Genomic DNA, 17,948 nt, shown 5'->3' with positions numbered 1-17,948 from the left:
AGTGTGGAGTAGTGGTTAGGGCTCTGAACTCCTAACCACAGGGTCGTGGGTTCAATCCCCAGTGAGGGACACTGCTGTTGTACCCTTGAGCAAGGTACTTTACCTAGATTGCTCCAGTAAAAACCCAACTGTTTAAATGGGTAATTGTATGTAAAAATAATGTGAAATAATGTATAATGTGATATCTTGTAACAATTGTAAGTCGCCCTGGATAAGGGCGTCTGCTAAGAAATAAATAATAATAATAATAATAATAAAATGGAAATGAGTAAATGTGATTTATACTCATTAATGAGTTACTGTAATCCGATTACAATTCAGTAACTTGTAACTAATGGTTTTGAGACAGGCAAACAGATTACATTTTATATGAAAGAAATACTGGAAATCAAAAAGCGCTTTAGTAGTGCATGTCAAACCAGACATCGTGTCACTTGAACTGGATTTTCAGATCGCCAGAGGAGGGAATGAACGGGTTGGGTACTGTCGCTGGAACTCTAAACGGCAGCCTGGCCAAACTGAAAAATATCTCCAAAAAAACTGGGCCCAAGTAGTAACTATTTGGAACTGTAACTAGTTCATTTTATGCCTGTAATAAGTTACTGTAAACTAATTCATCCCCAACACTGGTTACACTGAAGGTTATGTTATCTTCCTGAAGTAACACAATAGCCCATTCTTATTGATCATGTTATCTTATTTCATGCAAAGCGATCCTTCACGATCTCTAGTGATACAAATAAGGTAGAGCGACCTGCACGTCACCATTTCAGTTCGGTTACAACCCCTGTTTAGAGAAAGCCAGGAAGGGAGTTGTATTTGCAAGAAAACAGAATCGCTCCAGTTTTTAGAGTTAGGCATGAAAACTGTGGGTTTGCAGCAGCTTTAATTACAGGTGTAAACAGTGTTTCCATCAGGAACAAATAACCTGTTCATCTTTTAAAAGGTGCAAATGTAAAACTGCGGTCCTAAGTTGAGAGCGCATCCATCGTACAGTTAGTGTGGTATTGTGATGCCACATGGAACCCAGCAGGGAGCTGAAAGGATGTTCTGCAAGCTGTGGGAATGAGAGGGAAGCAGGATGTTTTGCAACAGAAGCAGAGAGGAAAGAGGCTGAGAGATCAAGCAAGCCAAGCTTCTGAATCCCAGCTCTCCACTGAGGAACTGATGCATAAGAAAATGATTTAATGCACAACTAGACCATAACATGACAGGGAGAGTGTGTAGTCATACCAACTACAAAACACACTTCATTCAAGAACTGTTTGGGGAACTACAGCGAGCCATGCTGCAGGGTTGGGACGATTTACGATAACTCGGTAAAATCGTATCAAACAGAAGTCACGATTATTATTATTATTATTTATTTCTTAGCAGACGCCCTTATCCAGGGCGACTTACAATCGTAAGCAAAAACATTTCAAGCGTTACAATACAAGTAATACAATAAGAGCAAGAGTAATACAATAACTTTTGTTCAAGTAAAGTACAAGTTTGACAAACCACAATTCAATAATACAGCAAGTAATAGTGATAGTTACATCAGGATATGATTAAATAGTGATAGTTACATCAGGATGTGATTAAATACAAAGTACTACAGGTTAAAAACTTGGCAGATTACAGTATTCTGAAGTACAGGATTAAATGCAGTAAAATAGGGGCTGATAAGAGCAAAATAAAGCACATTTACATGAAGGGTGATGGTGTCCCAGGATACAAACAGAGGAGTTCTACAGGTGCTCTTTGAAGAGGTGAGTCTTAAGGAGGCGCCGGAATGTGGTCAGGGACTGGGCAGTCCTGACATCTGTAGGAAGGTCATTCCACCACTGCGGAGCAAGGGTGGAGAAGGAGCGGGCTTTGGAGGCAGGGGAGCGTAGCGGTGGTAGAGCTAGTCTTCTAGTGCAGGCGGAGCGGAGAGGTCGAGTGGGGGTGTAGGGAGAGATGAGGGTCTGGAGGTAGCTGGGTGCAGACTGGTCAAGGCATCTGTAGGCTAGTACAAGAGTCTTGAACTGGATGCGAGCGGTGATCGGGAGCCAGTGGAGCGAGCGGAGTAGTGGAGTAACGTGGGCGAAGCGATGAAAAAATAATTAGAGTTATCGGAAATGTACGATACTTAATTAGTATGGTATGTCACTTCCGCCCTAACGATGCCCCAGTGGCTGTGAGGTTTCCGCGTGATTTCATTGAGAAAAGGAGCCGAGTGAAAAGCAGCAGTGAGCACTCTTTCAAAACAGTTTAACAAAAAAGAAACGCTAGGTCACTATCTACTTCGGTATTCGTGGAGAAAATGGAGGTACCCTACTTGCAAAATATTCTACACTACGGTTATCATACCAACAGAAAACAATTGTGGACTACTTTAGAAAACAGCCAGTAGGCTATGTGTGTGTTTTGGTTTTTTTTGCAGCCTTGAGTACACTGTAAAGTATTCTATGTGAATTTAAAATTGGTTTATTATTTCTGTGTGTGCAGTATATGCTAAAATTCCTGTAGTTTAACTTCAAATAATTCTATTTCCGATTTCTCCAGTAATGTGCACAGAGAAGGTGTGATTTATTTTGTGTGTTACTGTTATTACTTACAGTAACTTATATGCTAAAGTAAAGCAATGCAGTGGGGATTCATTTGATTTTACTACTTGTACACTGTACAGTCATTCTTAACGTCATGTGCACCAGGAACACATTACAGAAATGGTATTTTAGTGAAAAGGGAAATGCATTTAAAATAGACTGCGCAGTATAAATGTGCATGCGTTTATTGATTTTTTTAATTATCCCAGGTGACCGGTCCTCGGTTTAAGAGAGACGACTGTATTTTATATTCGTATAACCAGCTGAATCTCAATGAGCAAACACCACGATAATTGCAATCATTGCGATTTTCATCATTTCAGATATTTTCAACAGCGTCCCAACCCTGCTGTGCCATTGCTCTTGTATCACAATACATCCCTCTATCACGATACATCATGTAAAGAAAGTATCACGATCCAGCGATACACAGTGAATCGCTACGCCCCTAGTGTGTATAAACGGACCTACAAACAAACCCAGCTGGATTAATACAGACTTACAAAGAGTCAGTATTTATCGTTACAAGAAACCCCAATGGAGAGCTACCACTGATCATTCAAATAGCGTCCTTCGTGGTTTATGAAAATCAGACTAAGAGTGCATGTCTGTTAAGATATGTCAAAACACCAGGGCAGGGCTGCTTTCATCAGATCAGTAATCACCTCCCATGCCTTACACAAAGCAAGACTACGCATTACATTTCTAGGATTGCATCTGCTCCACCAAACAAATAAAGATTGTACTGCGCTGTAGGAGTCACACCTCCCTCTCACTACAACAGTCAGGTGCCTTTATTCATGAAGAGGGATTTTTTCAGTCCACACAATCGTGATGCCTGTACACTGCAGAGGTTCTGTATTACTGACCGAAGTCTGACATCGCAGCCAACGCCCTGTAGGGTTTTTTTTAAACTCTCGGTACGTGGGAGTGTGGTAAAGATGGTTTGAGTGGCATGGGTGCTGATGTCAGCGCCCAGGAAGCAGCACACAAACACTCAGAGATACGGGGCTGAAACGGATATTTATTAAATAATAAAACAAACACTTTAAACAAAACACACAAAACTAAAGGCTCACAAAACTAAATAGAAAAAGTCAAACGAGTACCTTTGTAACAACTTCACAAAATTAGCAGCAATCGTCAACCCCTTAATGAGCCCAGAGCGGGTCCTTTTATACTGTGGCTGGAGCCTTAACCACCCATCAAATCAAGCAATGACCTCATTAAGGCTCCAGCCACATTCATGGATGGGGAATTAACCCCATCCTTGCCACAACACACAATTCAAAATAATAATGCCTAATGCAACGTCACAGAATGGGCTGCATTTACTCAAACGGCATGAGCAAAGTTTCTCAGATACCCAATAAAATGACCAAACCCTGACATTACCTCCAGCGGACAATTCACACATAAAACACTTAAATATGATTTCATTTTTTAACACGTTTTCTTTGCATGGAAAATCTTTTTGAAAGAATATGATAAAACTGGCATTTTAGCCTCGGATTACATTTCAAGCAGCGTTTGTTCCAACATACAAACCACTGTAGCTAAACGCTGCATTCTACACTCATGAAAACCAAGCTGCTCTACTTTGCTGTTTCTATTGAAGCACAGCGATTATTATTATTATTATACCAGATCAATTCAATACTGCCACTCCCTGTACTGGATCTGCATAGCTTGACAGAGTTGTAATATGTGAGCTGTGACAGTGGTGACACTGGCTACAGAAAGGGGTGGTAGAACTGGTTTGACTGAATCAGACAATACTGTAAATGGGAGACAATGCACTGCACTCTATTCAAAAAAGCTTACCACTTGCAACTGTGAATGGGAAATACAGGGCTCCCTCATTATAAGGCTGCCCTTTATACCACAGAGCAGGTTAGAAGGCGGTCATGGCTCCATTCCCCCATGGCTCTAACACTTGTATTTTTGTTATAAGGTGGAACACAGTTTTATAAAAGGGGCGTGGCTCTAGCAGTACAGAATCACATGCATCGATATGAATATCGGCCAACGAAGGACAGACAGGCATTTGCTTACAAGCCCACATTATGATATCACTATGTAACGCAATTTTTGTTCCTGGGTAGTAAGTGTTATTTCCTAATTGCTTATGCCTCAAAAGTATAGAAAATGGCTATTATTCCCCACAAACTTTGCTTTTGTGACCAGGACAGTGATATTTTGAAATGTACCTATTTCCAATGAGAAAACGGGCAAATTTGTGTCTTTTCGTTCACATAAAGTCAGAAAAAAACAACATATGAATCCAAATTAACATGTATTTATACTAAAGTAATACAAAAATGACTACAAAAGATTTAGAAGTGAGTAGTTTTTCGAGATTTACGATTATACTGTAAATCACTTTCACGAATCAGCCCCCAAATGTAGTCTCCCATCATGTTCTTGTTATACTGTCCTTGGTAGCGGCGTTCAAAGTCCAGTATATCCTGGTGGAAGCGCTCGCCTTGCTCCTCCGAGTACGCTCCCATGTTCTCCTTGAATTTATCAAGATGAGCATCAAGGACATGGACTTTGTGGGACATCCTACAGCCCATTGTGCCGTAGTTCTTCACCGGAGTCTCAACCAGCTCCACGTAGTTTTCGGCCTTGTGATTGCCCAGGAAGCCCCGAACCACTGCGACAAAGCTGTTCCAAGCCGCTTTCTCCTTACTAGTGAGCTTCCTGGGGAATTCATTGCACTCCAGGATCTTCTTTATCTGTGGTCCGAAAAGGACATCGGCTTTGACCTTTGCCTCAGACAGCTTAGGGAAGAAGTCTTGAAGGTACTTGAAGGCTGCTGACTCCTTATCTAGAGCTCTGACAAATTGTTTCATAAGGCCCAATTTGATGTGCAGTGGTGGCATCAGCACCTTCCGGGGGTCCACCAGTGGCTCCCACTTGACATTGTTCCTCCCCACAGAGAACTCGGTCCGCTGTGGCCAGTCCCGCCTGTGGTAGTGCGCCTTGGTGTCCTTGCTGTCCCAAAGGCAAAGATAGCAGGGAAACTTGGTAAAACCGCCTTGGAGACCCATCAGGAATGCCACCATTTTGAAGTCTCCTATGACCTTGATGCCATCTCAGAAAAATGCAGATATGTATCCACTTAGGCAGCTGGAACTAAACTGAACTGGTGGGCTTAAGGCCCCTGTATTTATACTACTATTTATATTACTGGAAAGTTCTAGAAGTTACTCCAAGTTTACTCAGCACTGAATCTATCTGGAATGTTCTGGAAAATAGGTAAATTTCAAAATATCACTGTCCTGGTCACAAAAGCAAAGTTTGTGGGGAATAATTTTCTATACTTTTGAGGCATAAGCAATTAGGAAATAACACTTACTACCCAGGAACCAAAAAAAAAAAAAAAATGTGTTACACGGTGTATTCAATGCGTGCTACAGAATGCCTTACCTAGTCATTCTAGGACTCTGAAGTCCACCTAAGTGATGATATTATCTAACAGGGTGTAACATCACTAGGTTTGCAACATGCTCCCTGCAGCACACAGATTCCATTTACATTTCTAAACTTAATTACTAAATACATTCAACCCTTTCAGTCCCGCGTTTTTTTTTGTCAAGCTGAAAAACAAAACTCTGACTGGAGTATACATGCATACATTTTACGACTGCTATGGCTATAAATTTAGCATCACCCAGCATTTTAGGATTGAAGCAAAACTATATGGATATAAAATTTAGGATCTTATTTAACATCATGTAATCAAAGAAACTACAAAATGATCTCGCAAAAGTGTACCGGAAGCCATAATAGCAGGACAATATTTTAGATTTTGAAATGTCACATTTTTCACTTTGTCAGTTTTTCGTTAAGTGTATGGAAAACTAAGAAGCGGTATGTAATTCAATATGTTAATGTAACATTATACAGCAGGTTTCTTCCACTTTATGAAGCAGAATCAGATCATTCTAGAGGGCGATGCAAAACATTTGGCCAGAGCTGTACGCTACGCTTACTATTATGTAAATACCTGCACCTTCATACTCAGGGATGGAAATAAGACTCCTATTGCACAGCAGTTTCACCCATTCCAGGTTTTTCAGTGTGCAGGTAACAAGCTCTAGCATGTCTTATTAAAATCAGGAATGGATCCAGCTGCTATGCAATGGGAGGCTTATTTCCATCCCTGCATGTTTGACAAAGATTAAATGTTTAGCAAAATTCTAATCGTTTCACACTTGACAAAATTCTAAATTATTAACAGCCAGAATAAATCAGGACCCACCTACAGCTATACAAAGCAGGAGTATGATACACACAGTGCTATTTTGTTTGCTTTAAAACTCCAGGTATATCGGTGACATGTGTCTCTGCCAGTGATATAAATAACACACACAGGTGTCCGTGTCATGAGCATGTAGGCCAGCATGCACAACGATACAGCTTCTCAAAGACCGTGCAGATTTTCAGCACGGTGAAATAAAACAATTCAGGAACATTAAAAGAAACGGAAGAGACGTCAGACCGAGGTCCTATTGCAAGGGACTCTGCAGCAGCAGTTGTTGATGCATAGTTCACCCCCTAGTCTCCAAATCGCTTTGGATACAAGCGTCTGCTAAACGACGAACCTAAAATAACGACTTCCAAAAACACTTAGACAAAAACAGCCAAGTTAGAATCAAGGGACCAGCAATAAAAAGCTGTGGTCTCTACAAGGGGCCAAGTTATATCCAAAAGAAGGGTCACTTCTGTGAAGATCTAGAGTTAAACAAGACACTATTGGAAAAAACGTTTTTTATTGCAGTTCAAACTAGTAGAAATATGAATAAACAAAAACAAAGTTTGGGGGAGATAAGTTTGCCAAAACTGTGTCTCTAAATGCATTCTAAATGTACCACTATTAAGCGTCTTATAGCTATGTTTTAAAACTATGAATAAATCAATCAGGTGCATTTAGGATCCAGTGAATTAATGTTCTGGGTTATCTCTGTGTGTTTTTTTGTTCTAATACATGTGCACACTGCTGTACATCATCATATTAAACACTAAATAAAAAAATAACAAAAATCTAAAAACGGAAAACCTGCTTTGAAATTCTCCAGGATCCTGTTATTTGACCTTTGACCGCTCAGGTGTGTGCGTGACGGTCTCACAGGAGAGCGCAGAGCTGAACAAACAACCCCTTCCTGTCTGATTGCCATCAGCATTACTGTTATTACTGTGAGAGATTTACACTGGCCTTTGAGAGACAGGCTATTGTTTCAAATATCTGCTAACATACCAGCATTATAACAGCAGATCACAGCATGAAGTGAACACAGTGAAGCAATGCGGAGCACAGCTATGGACAAACCTTCTGCATCACCTACAAATTTAGGATTGAGACAGAATTGCAACAGTCTGCCGGAAGCCATAACAGTAGTACAGTATTTCATGTTAGATTTTGAAATGTCACATTTTGCAAATCTGTCAGTTTTTCATTAAGTATATGGAATAATTCAATATGTTAATGTGACATTATTCAGCAGCTTTCATTTGACTTTAATGAAGCAAAACTAGTTCACTCTATAGGGTGCTGCAAAACTTTTGGCTGTAGGTCATGCGATCTAGCTTCTGCACCCAATTAGAATAATTGAATTCATGTAATTAACAGTTCATGGAAACGATCTAACTAGAACGAAGAGGACTGTATTAAAACAGACCTCACTGAACTTCATCCGTTAACAGAACTGCAGAAGCAACACTGACGCAGCAGCTGTGAAACAGGCTCCCCAGAATACAGGTCACACCCCTGCCGAAGAAAACCTCCCCCCACACCCAGAGCTTCTTTATTAATCAGCTCCAGCAGATAATCAATACAGTGCTACTGGAGAGGCAGTGATCTGTGTCCCTCCAGAGAGAGAGAGAGAGAGAGAGAGAGAGCGAGAGAGCGAGAGAGCGAGAGAGCGAGCGAGCGAGCAAGAGGAGTGGAGAGAGAGAGCGAGAGCGAGAGAGCGAGAGAGCGAGAGAGCGAGCACGCACACACACAAATGGTGTACCATCATGATTTAATGACCTAGTCTAGTATCAATTCTCATTGGGAGAAATTCAAAGGGATCTGATTATTTTTTTTGACATTCTTCATAACAGGATACCAAAATATCTTGCAGACTACAGTACTTTAAGGATCTGCTCCAATGAAACCAGTAAGGATGAGTCTAGGATACAGCGGGAGGTCTGGGGTGCAGGCAGACAAACCCTGGTATCTGAAGTCCTGTTACAGCAGTAGGGTGCAGGACTAAAATGATTACATGTGTCTCCCAATCCACAGCTGAGAACTACCAGTCCTCTCATCCAAATACACTGTTATTGTTTCATACCTGAGCTGAGGGAATTCATGGAAGGTGTATAAAGTGTGTTTTACAATACTATTATTCAGACCTTGTTAAATGTGTATGAAGAGTGGATTGGCAAGAGCATTGGCAGTATTTGTTGTGATCTATATTGCCAAGGGTAGCGTTACCCGATTCTCCTGGGTTTCAGTTCAACACAGCGGGGGGGGGCCAGCCGACAGCTCCCCGTCCCCCTTCTTTCATTTACAATTCAAAGCCACTCCTGGCAATCTGGAAGAATCAGATAGGCAGCCAGACAAAGGCAAATGGTACAAACCATAACCACACCGTTCACACGGGGCCCACGGCGCGCACACAGCACAGAGAGGGGGCCCTAGCAGCCCTGACCGACCCCCTGCCTCACGTACAGAGTCAACTGAATAGAGGTTTGGAAGCGGCCCAAGTTGAAACACCTGGAGCTGGAGTCAAACCCAGCCCAGAATCCCACAGAAACACAACTTCAAAACTTACACAATAGAGTTCCTTTATTTAAACAAGAGGGGCATTGTCCGGTATTACCGAGTAAATGTTAACACTGCCTGAAACGCATGCGGTTACAAAACATCTGATGAACCCTCATTCTGCAGGACAGAAGAGTTTCTCTCCGCCTGTTCATTTGAGGGGGGGGGGGGGGGGGGGGGGGTTACTGTTATCTGGTTATACTTTTATTTTCCAGCTAATTCTATTTAATAAGAATATTCAACGCAAGGTAAAAGTGGGTGTCCATACTCCCCTGGAATCTGATGCTCAAGTGTCCGACAGTACTCCTCTCTGTTCTACCTCTAGACATCTCCGAGGTGCTTGTATAGGTTTGGACTGACCCATTCTTCAACTGACATGTTGTATTAAAAGGTTGAAATGTACTTTCAATGCATTTCAATTTGTTACAAATAAGCCTGGCGGAGTGATATTGTTGGATCTATTTTTACAAACAATGACTCATACTAGAGATTACATCCCTCAGCCAATCAGAGTGCAGGGAATCTTTCCATTGAAGTATAGTGTGAAATACACCTCTGTATACCGGATTTTGAGCTGCTCAGGGTAAAACTAGATTACCGACAGTAAACCTGGTCAAACGCAATCCCCTGGAGACAGCCCTGCTAGAAAAGCTGCCTGCACAGCAGCACAGAATGGACTGTATGAAAGTGTTCAGAGGTTACTCTTTCGAAACATTTAAAATCAATGTCAACAATACGCATGCCAAACATAGGTGTGTTAGTCTGTGTTTATACAGTAAGGCTCCATTCATTCTTGTATTCAATATTTACTTTATCATACACGTGCATGCTGTGACATGTAGTCTTGCACACATTAATGATGTGGTATATTTTATGTTTAATCCAAAGTTTGTGTACAAAACGGCTGAAGGCCTGATGCCCTGTTTCTGCAAGAGAAACTGCCACACAGCTAACCAGAGCAGGGAGAGCGCCGGGGAGAGATGGAGAGTAAGGAGAGTGGAGAACCAGAGATCATGAGCAGGGAGAGCGACGGGGAGAGATGGAGAGTAAGGAGAGTGGAGAACCAGAGATCATGAGCAGGGAGAGCTGGAGAGTGTGTTGGAATCGATTAAAAGGGAATGGGAATTGATTTCAAAAAGGAATTGAAACTGAACAGGAATTGACCCCCCCCCCACCCCTCCTGCCGAATACCACTGCATATTATACATAGTAAGAGAATATATGCACTGAGAAAACTTGTATTAGAAAGCAAGAAGCAACATAATACAACTGGAATAGTATTATAGTAAAGTATGTTTGAGAGTCTTATGCATTCAGTGCACCAGGAAAGCGAACCTGAGCTGTGCAGCCCACCGCTGCAGCTTCTCCAATCTCTTTAATCAGTTTAGCTTTGCCGCATGGTTGCTAAACAAGCCAAAAAAAATACAGTGTAGCCATGGTTATTCCACCTTATATCTGATATGGAGTGTCCAAATGTTACTTTCTCGTGGACTGACCCTATTGCCACACTGCCTGATCCCCGGAACCCAGCTGACCCCCCCCATCTCTGCCCTGCCGAGCGCACAGAGTAATCCCCTGATCCCGGCAGCTCTGTGCTGGACAGCGTGACCTGGGCTGGATAATCCATCAGGAACACTGCGCCTGCTGTAGAGCTCAGAGCACCAGGACACACAGGGAAGAATGGATCCTGAATCCAGCAACTGCATTATAAAAACTCTGCAGAGGGGGATGCAGAAGGGACTCTGTGCTTTACTGTAGTTTACTATATAGTTTAAACGTTATCAGAAATCACAACCACCTGACTGCTCTCTCATTGTTTTCAATAGAGGTCAGACATTCTGTTATCGCTCAATAACGGAAAGGCAAATAAAGCATGGCAATTATCAGGGTTAGAAACCCACGCTCACCTGTTCACCCGAGGCAAATTAAAACTGAGGAGGACTCTGTGTCTCAGTATTCCTGTGGGCGAGTGCTTAAAAAAAAAAAGTGTATAGATTTACTCACACATTCACAGGCTTGCACTTAAATGCAGGAAAAGTCAATTTTCTAACGGGGTGTAGCAGTGGTGAACAAACATAACGCTTACAAAGCAGTCACTCAGAACTGAAACCTCCCTTCACCTCCCCTTGTCATGCCGAATTTTGCGTTACTCTGAGATATGCGTGAGCGTTTCATTGAATTTTGTCTGTGTGATTACTTATGCAGTACGCCTTCAGAAAATAAGATGTGCTGCAAGGTTTGTGTCCAGTATGACAAAAGCCAGAGTGACACATTTGTGACTAGCAAGAAAAGTCAAGTAATGAATACAACTGTGCGAAACTGAAGGCAAAGACAGACAAACAAGTCCCATCAATAGCGTAACAAACCCGACACACCATAAACACCTCTGTGATTTTAAAGTTAAAAGCGCTTCATCGAACAGCTCGCGCTCTTGCAACACACACGACTGTACTCTGAATGGAGGTGCGAGCTGGACGAGGCAAAAGGATTACATGTGGGGAAATCCTATAGATATTCTACACAGGCACAGGAGTGTATGCTGTTGAGAGGATCCAGCGTCCAGCCCAGTTAACCAGAATGGCAACTGCTGAGTATGTGTAAGTTATCTCGGACAGTTCTACAGAGAGTTCCATTACTGAGGCAGTGATATGCTACGTGAAACATGCTGTCCACCGTGTTTTCCACACAGACTTTATTGGGGTTCGGAATGTGGGGAAGGGAGATGCACAAACCCAATCAATGTATCTGGGAATGAGCGTTCATGTTTATTGTAGCTGGGCTTTTCCCTAATAGCTGTGGTTGATTCCAACTCAGGAATTCACATAAGGACTGGTAAGTTTACATCAGGACTAGAAAGTTTCAAAAGGTACTAGTCCTTAAGACTAGTACCACAATGTTAGTTTCTAACCCTGAATAACAGAACTCCCCGAGTTTGTAACACACCACAGGAATGCCATCGTTCCTTCAATGTGCATGTGAAATACAGATGTTGACCTTAGAATTTTTACAGTAGTATTTATATAGACATTCCTGTTGTATACAGTCATATACATTAATCATGTAGTGTAATTTTACTGCAGTGCTTGTTATGAGTTATTTAAGTTTACCAGCGTGTTTACATGTGTGCAATCATAGTTCAAACGCTCAGGACATTACACAGAATCTAACACCTCCAGTTCACCATTACAAAAACGCTTCACCATTAACCAGTACAGTTTGTATTGCTAACTCAACAGGGAGCATTAACTGGTCTAGCAATGTAGAGTTGAATTGCTCATCTATGAAAATATTCAATAAAAAAAAGGAAAGGCAAAACTTATACATAACTAAGACATAAAGTAGTTTTATTTTTCCAATGCGAGTTTACGTTCACAGATCTTTAGCTATTTCTGTCAGTAAAGAAAGATCTAAAAAAGCAGATTTAAACGATTCAGATTCGGGCACTATTAAGATTGACTTTGCGTTAACAGAGGTCGGGCTGTTCAGTTTCCGTCAACACGTTTGATCAGTGGTATTGACAGAAGCGTGTCAGTCTGTGTTGCGAGTCTAAAGGTCTCTTCCCAGCTCCATGCTGTAACCCAGCTGGATGTCAGAGTCCACATGATCACTTCCCTATTCCTCCACATCATCACACTGCTGCTGCTGGGCTGGGAGAGCAAAGAGAAACACACAGAGGCAAGTGACGCAGGCATCTAGGGTCTACTGTAATAGACGCCTTTAACTATTAATCCTGCTGGTTTAGATTCATTGTCAACTCCCTTACTGACGTCTAACCAGTACATACCGTACAGTACAGAGGTACCTCATAAATCACACACAACCTGAAAGGGTCAAAGTATATGTACAGTACAGAGTTGAGAGTTTACCAGATCATTGCCAAATGCTACAAATCAGGAGGTTAGGAATGTATGTGAAGTGTGGTGAAGTTATAGTGTTCACAGTGCAGAGTGTGAGAGACAGATGGTCAAATGGAAAAAACTGAATCCAGGGAAGGGAGTAAGACTCCCGTTGCACAGCAGTTTGATCCATTCCTGCTTTTGCTAGGAGTTTAATAAGACACATCTGAGCTTGTTACCTACGCAATGGAGCTAATCGAGCTCGAAGTAAAACCTGGAATGGGTGAAACTGCTATGCAACACCCCCTTGCAGATTATCATTAACAACAATTAGTAGCTTTTCCACAAAAGTATTTAGAACTCTACAAAATGTGGTGTGCAAAGCAAGTACAGCTCTCACACAGAATATATCCCATGATCCTGATTTGTACAGTACAGCTCTCTCACACACAGAATAAATCCCATGATCCTGATTTGTACAGTACAGCTCTCACACACAGAATAAATCCCATGATCCTGATTTGTACAGTACAGCTCACACACACACACATGGAATATATCCCATGATCCTGATTTGTACAGTACAGCTCTCTCTCTCTCTCTCACACACACACACACACAGATCAGGAAGTGCTCAGACTCTGCTCAGCTTGTAGATAACTCACTCTCATCACAAACACACCAGGCATCAGTCTTCAGCAGAGCGTCAAACACGCCATGCAAGCCACGGTCCAGAGCATTTGACTACAAATCTGAGTACTCCCCCCAGGGCCTCACCCCTTTGTAAGAAGATCCCACTGAAGCAGATAATGTAGTCAGTGTGACCAGTACATACAGGCTTGTATTTGACCATTTAGGAAATTTCCAACTGATACAATTACAACAGGGTCCTTAATAAAACAGTTTGACTATCAATGCACACACAGAGTTCATAATACCATATCAAGCACTACACACACACACAGCTGCTGCACAGTCAGAGTCTCTCTGGCTAGTAGTACCACTGCAAAGCTGGTGTATTGGCTGGTGCTCGCAGCACTAATGTATTGGAATAATGGGCAGCACTAATGAGAATGTATTTAAATATCTACTATTCCTGTGGCTGAACAAACTCCCATGGGGATCGGAGCTCTGCTGAACTCACCGCTAGCCTTCTGCTTAAAAGCCTGGAGTGTGCCTTGAGGTCCCCACACTGCCACAGGACCCAAACCCCCACCCCCCCTACCAACCCCACCCCCACACCACCACCCCTACCCCAACCCCAACCCCAACCCTACCCCAACCCCAACCCCAACCCAACCCAACCCAACCCCTACCCCCACCCCACCGCTAGCCTTCTGCTTAAAAGCCTGGAGTGGGCCTTGAGGTCCTCACACTGCCACAGGACCCAAACCCCCACCCCCCCTACCAACCCCACCCCCACACCACCACCCCTACCCTAACCCAACCCCAACCCCAACCCCACCGCTAGCCTTCTGCTTAAAAGCCTGGAGTGGGCCTTGAGGTCCTCACACTGCCACAGGACCCAAACCCCCACCCCCCCTACCAACCCCACCCCCACACCACCACCCCTACCCTAACCCAACCCCAACCCCAACCCCAACCCCACCGCTAGCCTTCTGCTTAAAAGCCTGTAGTGTGCCAGCGCGGTTCTTACCGTGCTGGTAAGAATCTAAGAATCATAAACCTGCCCCATATGAATATCTATAAACCTGCCCCATATGAATATCTATAAACCTGCGCCATATGAATATCTATAAACCTGCCCCATATGAATATCTATAAACCTGCGCCATATGAATATCTATAAACCTGCCCCATATGAATATCTATAAACCTGCGCCATATGAATATCTATAAACCTGCCCCATATGAATATCTATAAACCTGCCCCATATGAATATCTATAAACCTGCGCCATATGAATATCTATAAACCTGCCCCACATGAATATCTATAAACCTGCGCCATATGAATATCTATAAACCTGCCCATATGAATATCTATAAACCTGCCCCATATGAATGTCTATAAACCTGCGCCATATGAATATCTATAAACCTGCCCATATGAATATCTATAAACCTGCCCCATATGAATGTCTATAAACCTGCCCCATATGAATGTCTATAAACCTGCCCCATATGAATGTCTATAAACCTGCCCCATATGAATGTCTATAAACCTGCCCCATATGAATGTCTATAAACCTGCCCCATATGAATATCTATAAACCTGCCCCATATGAATGTCTATAAACCTGCCCCATATGAATGTCTATAAACCTGCCCATATGAATGTCTATAAACCTGCCCCATATGAATATCTATAAACCTGCCCCATATGAATATCTATAAACCTGCTCCATATGAATATCTATAAACCTGCTCCATATGAATATCTATAAACCTGCCCCATATGAATATCTATAAACCTGCCCATATGAATATCTATAAACCTGCCCATATGAATGTCTAATCCTAGTTGTTTTAATGTGATAAAATAGAAAACAGACAGTCCTTATTTCAAGACATCTGAACCAAAAACAAATCCACCAGTAAAGAAATACAGGCTGGACCTTTGTAATACAGGCGGGTATGAGGCTAGGATCATTAGTACTATCAGTACTGCTACATTCCATGCAGTATTACCCTTCTCAATCTCAATGACAAACCCCATAAGGAAGATGAATTAAAAGCAGGGGTTTCCAAACCTGGTCCTGGATTTTTATTACATCGTATGAAAATCACACTTTTTTTTTAAAAACTTCATATCTTTCCATAATATCTGTCACAAGCTTGTGAAAATGACACGTATGTATTTAACTTTATTTGTATTATTATTACTTTTTTGTTACCAGTCTGAAAGTCATACGGATGTAACAAACACTAACAGCTGTCGTGTCTCCTCTGTGCAGGAAGCACGGCCTCAAGCTGGGTCCCACTTTCATGAGGATTTTAAACTCGACTAGGACTGCCTGTACCGCCGGTACTTTGCTCAGTCACACAGCACGACACGCTGCATACCTGCTGCAGCGGATTGCTCAATCGACTCGCAGTAAATAAGGGATATATTACGCGGAGTCCACGTTATAACCCAGCCGCGTTCAGCCTGTCGTCTTTACTAATACTATACACACGCCAGTATGTTTCCAGCCCCCGTGTCAAGTTGGCAAAACACCTATTTCTTGGTTTGAAATATATTTACCCCTTTCTTTACCCTCGTACGAGTCTACAATTTCAAATTATACATATTATATATATATATATATGTTTAAAATCTATTTCTGAGCACATCGCCCACACAATAGGACTCTCACCTTTGCACTTAAGCACAGCTGTTTTTTTTAAACGTTTAAACACATTTTAATTAAAAAATAATAAACAACACCGCAGTATATATACTGCGTCGTGCGGCAGCCGGTGTATATTATTGTGCGTAACTCACGATGCTCTCCCGGACCCTGTTGTGGAATATCTGCTCCCTCACTGACACGTCGTCCGGGTCCATCCTCCGGGCTCACCATAACTGCGAGGGACGAGCACCCACGAAATAACGGGAACACATAACAGCGCGATCAGACTACGTACAACCCGAACCTGCAACTGCTTACAAGCACACCGAGCCCCGGTGTTTCTTCCTTTCCTTTGAGAGCGGCGAGTCACGACTGAAAAGAGCGAGGCGGGGACTCGGTGACGTGGGTGGGGTTTGCAGTAGGTGTGGGAGGGGATTATCTTCACAAAGGGGTGGGGTACACTTGCAAGGGCGGGTCTCGCTGAAGCGGCAGTGAGTTGTGAAATGGGCGTGGCCTCGCATTTGATGGGCGGGGTTATGTAAATATATACCAAATGGGCGTGACTCTGGTTTTACTACAAAGGGGCGTGGATTTGGAGAAATTGAATTTGTAGTCTCGCAGGGGATTGGCCGTAGGGCACGAATGCCTACAAGTTATCGCTAACCTTCATTGGACAGCGATGAGGACGGGTTGCTATAACGGAGGTGATTGGTTGGGATTGGATTTAAGGATACTAATCAGTATGTTAGTGGGACAAAGCACAGTCAGCCAGGCCTGCAATAAAGGCAGTTAACAGTGGTGTAACTTATTACATGCATGTAAAGCATAACTGTAATCTGATTACATGTTTTAGCATATAGTGCTTCCACAGTACAAGTTACATAACTAGCTACAGTTTTGTTCAAGTATCTCATAACTGGAACAGATTACAATTTAAAAGTAACTATCCATGACTAGGAAGGAGATCAATCACCAACTCTTAAAAGCATTAGAGTGAGCTAGGCTTAAGATCCAAGTTTAGTAATGTTATACTGATGGGAAAACAAAAGTGTCGTTCCTAAAGCCTTGAAATCCGTCTGTGCATCAAAAACTGACCCGAAGGCTGCGCACTGGTGAAACTGGTGTCCGCACGCCCTGTCCGGAGACCTGGGCTTTCAAGCAGCTTGACCTTTCATCCAAGTTTAGTTGGAGAGCTTTCTGTTGATAAAGCCTACTGGCATCAGAGAGACTGCAGCTTCACAGGAAGCAGGCTTTTAGAGGTGTGGGGCTCCATGCAGTTCTACATAGTGAAGGAGGAGTGTCAATAAGGGTAATTTTAGCTGCCATTTTCTGTAAAATATTTATTTTTTTATAAGAAACTACAGGGCAAAAGTGCGAGACAAACAGCGCAGGAGTGAAAAAGCAAAAAAGTTTCTGTCAATTCAAGA

At 42.5% G+C, this 17,948-nt stretch overlaps 1 protein-coding gene across 1 annotated transcript in view; it reads right to left on the bottom strand.

Moving 5' to 3' along the window:
* The window catches only part of LOC117400862 (protein LMBR1L), a 42,635-nt gene extending 25,688 nt beyond the window's left edge, over positions 1 to 16,947 (bottom strand). Inside the window, exon 1 of the mRNA XM_059013237.1 lies at positions 16,674 to 16,947. Coding sequence (XP_058869220.1) covers positions 16,674 to 16,736 — 63 coding nt within the window. The 5' untranslated portion in view covers positions 16,737 to 16,947. The remainder of the gene's footprint in view (positions 1 to 16,673) is intronic.
* Positions 16,948 to 17,948: the final 1,001 nt, after the last annotated feature.

The sequence above is a fragment of the Acipenser ruthenus genome, chromosome 45 (assembly GCF_902713425.1).
Source record: "Acipenser ruthenus chromosome 45, fAciRut3.2 maternal haplotype, whole genome shotgun sequence".
Lineage (NCBI taxonomy): Eukaryota > Metazoa > Chordata > Actinopteri > Acipenseriformes > Acipenseridae > Acipenser > Acipenser ruthenus.
Note: the sequence above shows the minus strand (reverse complement) of the source record. Positions and strands in the feature narration are given on the sequence as shown.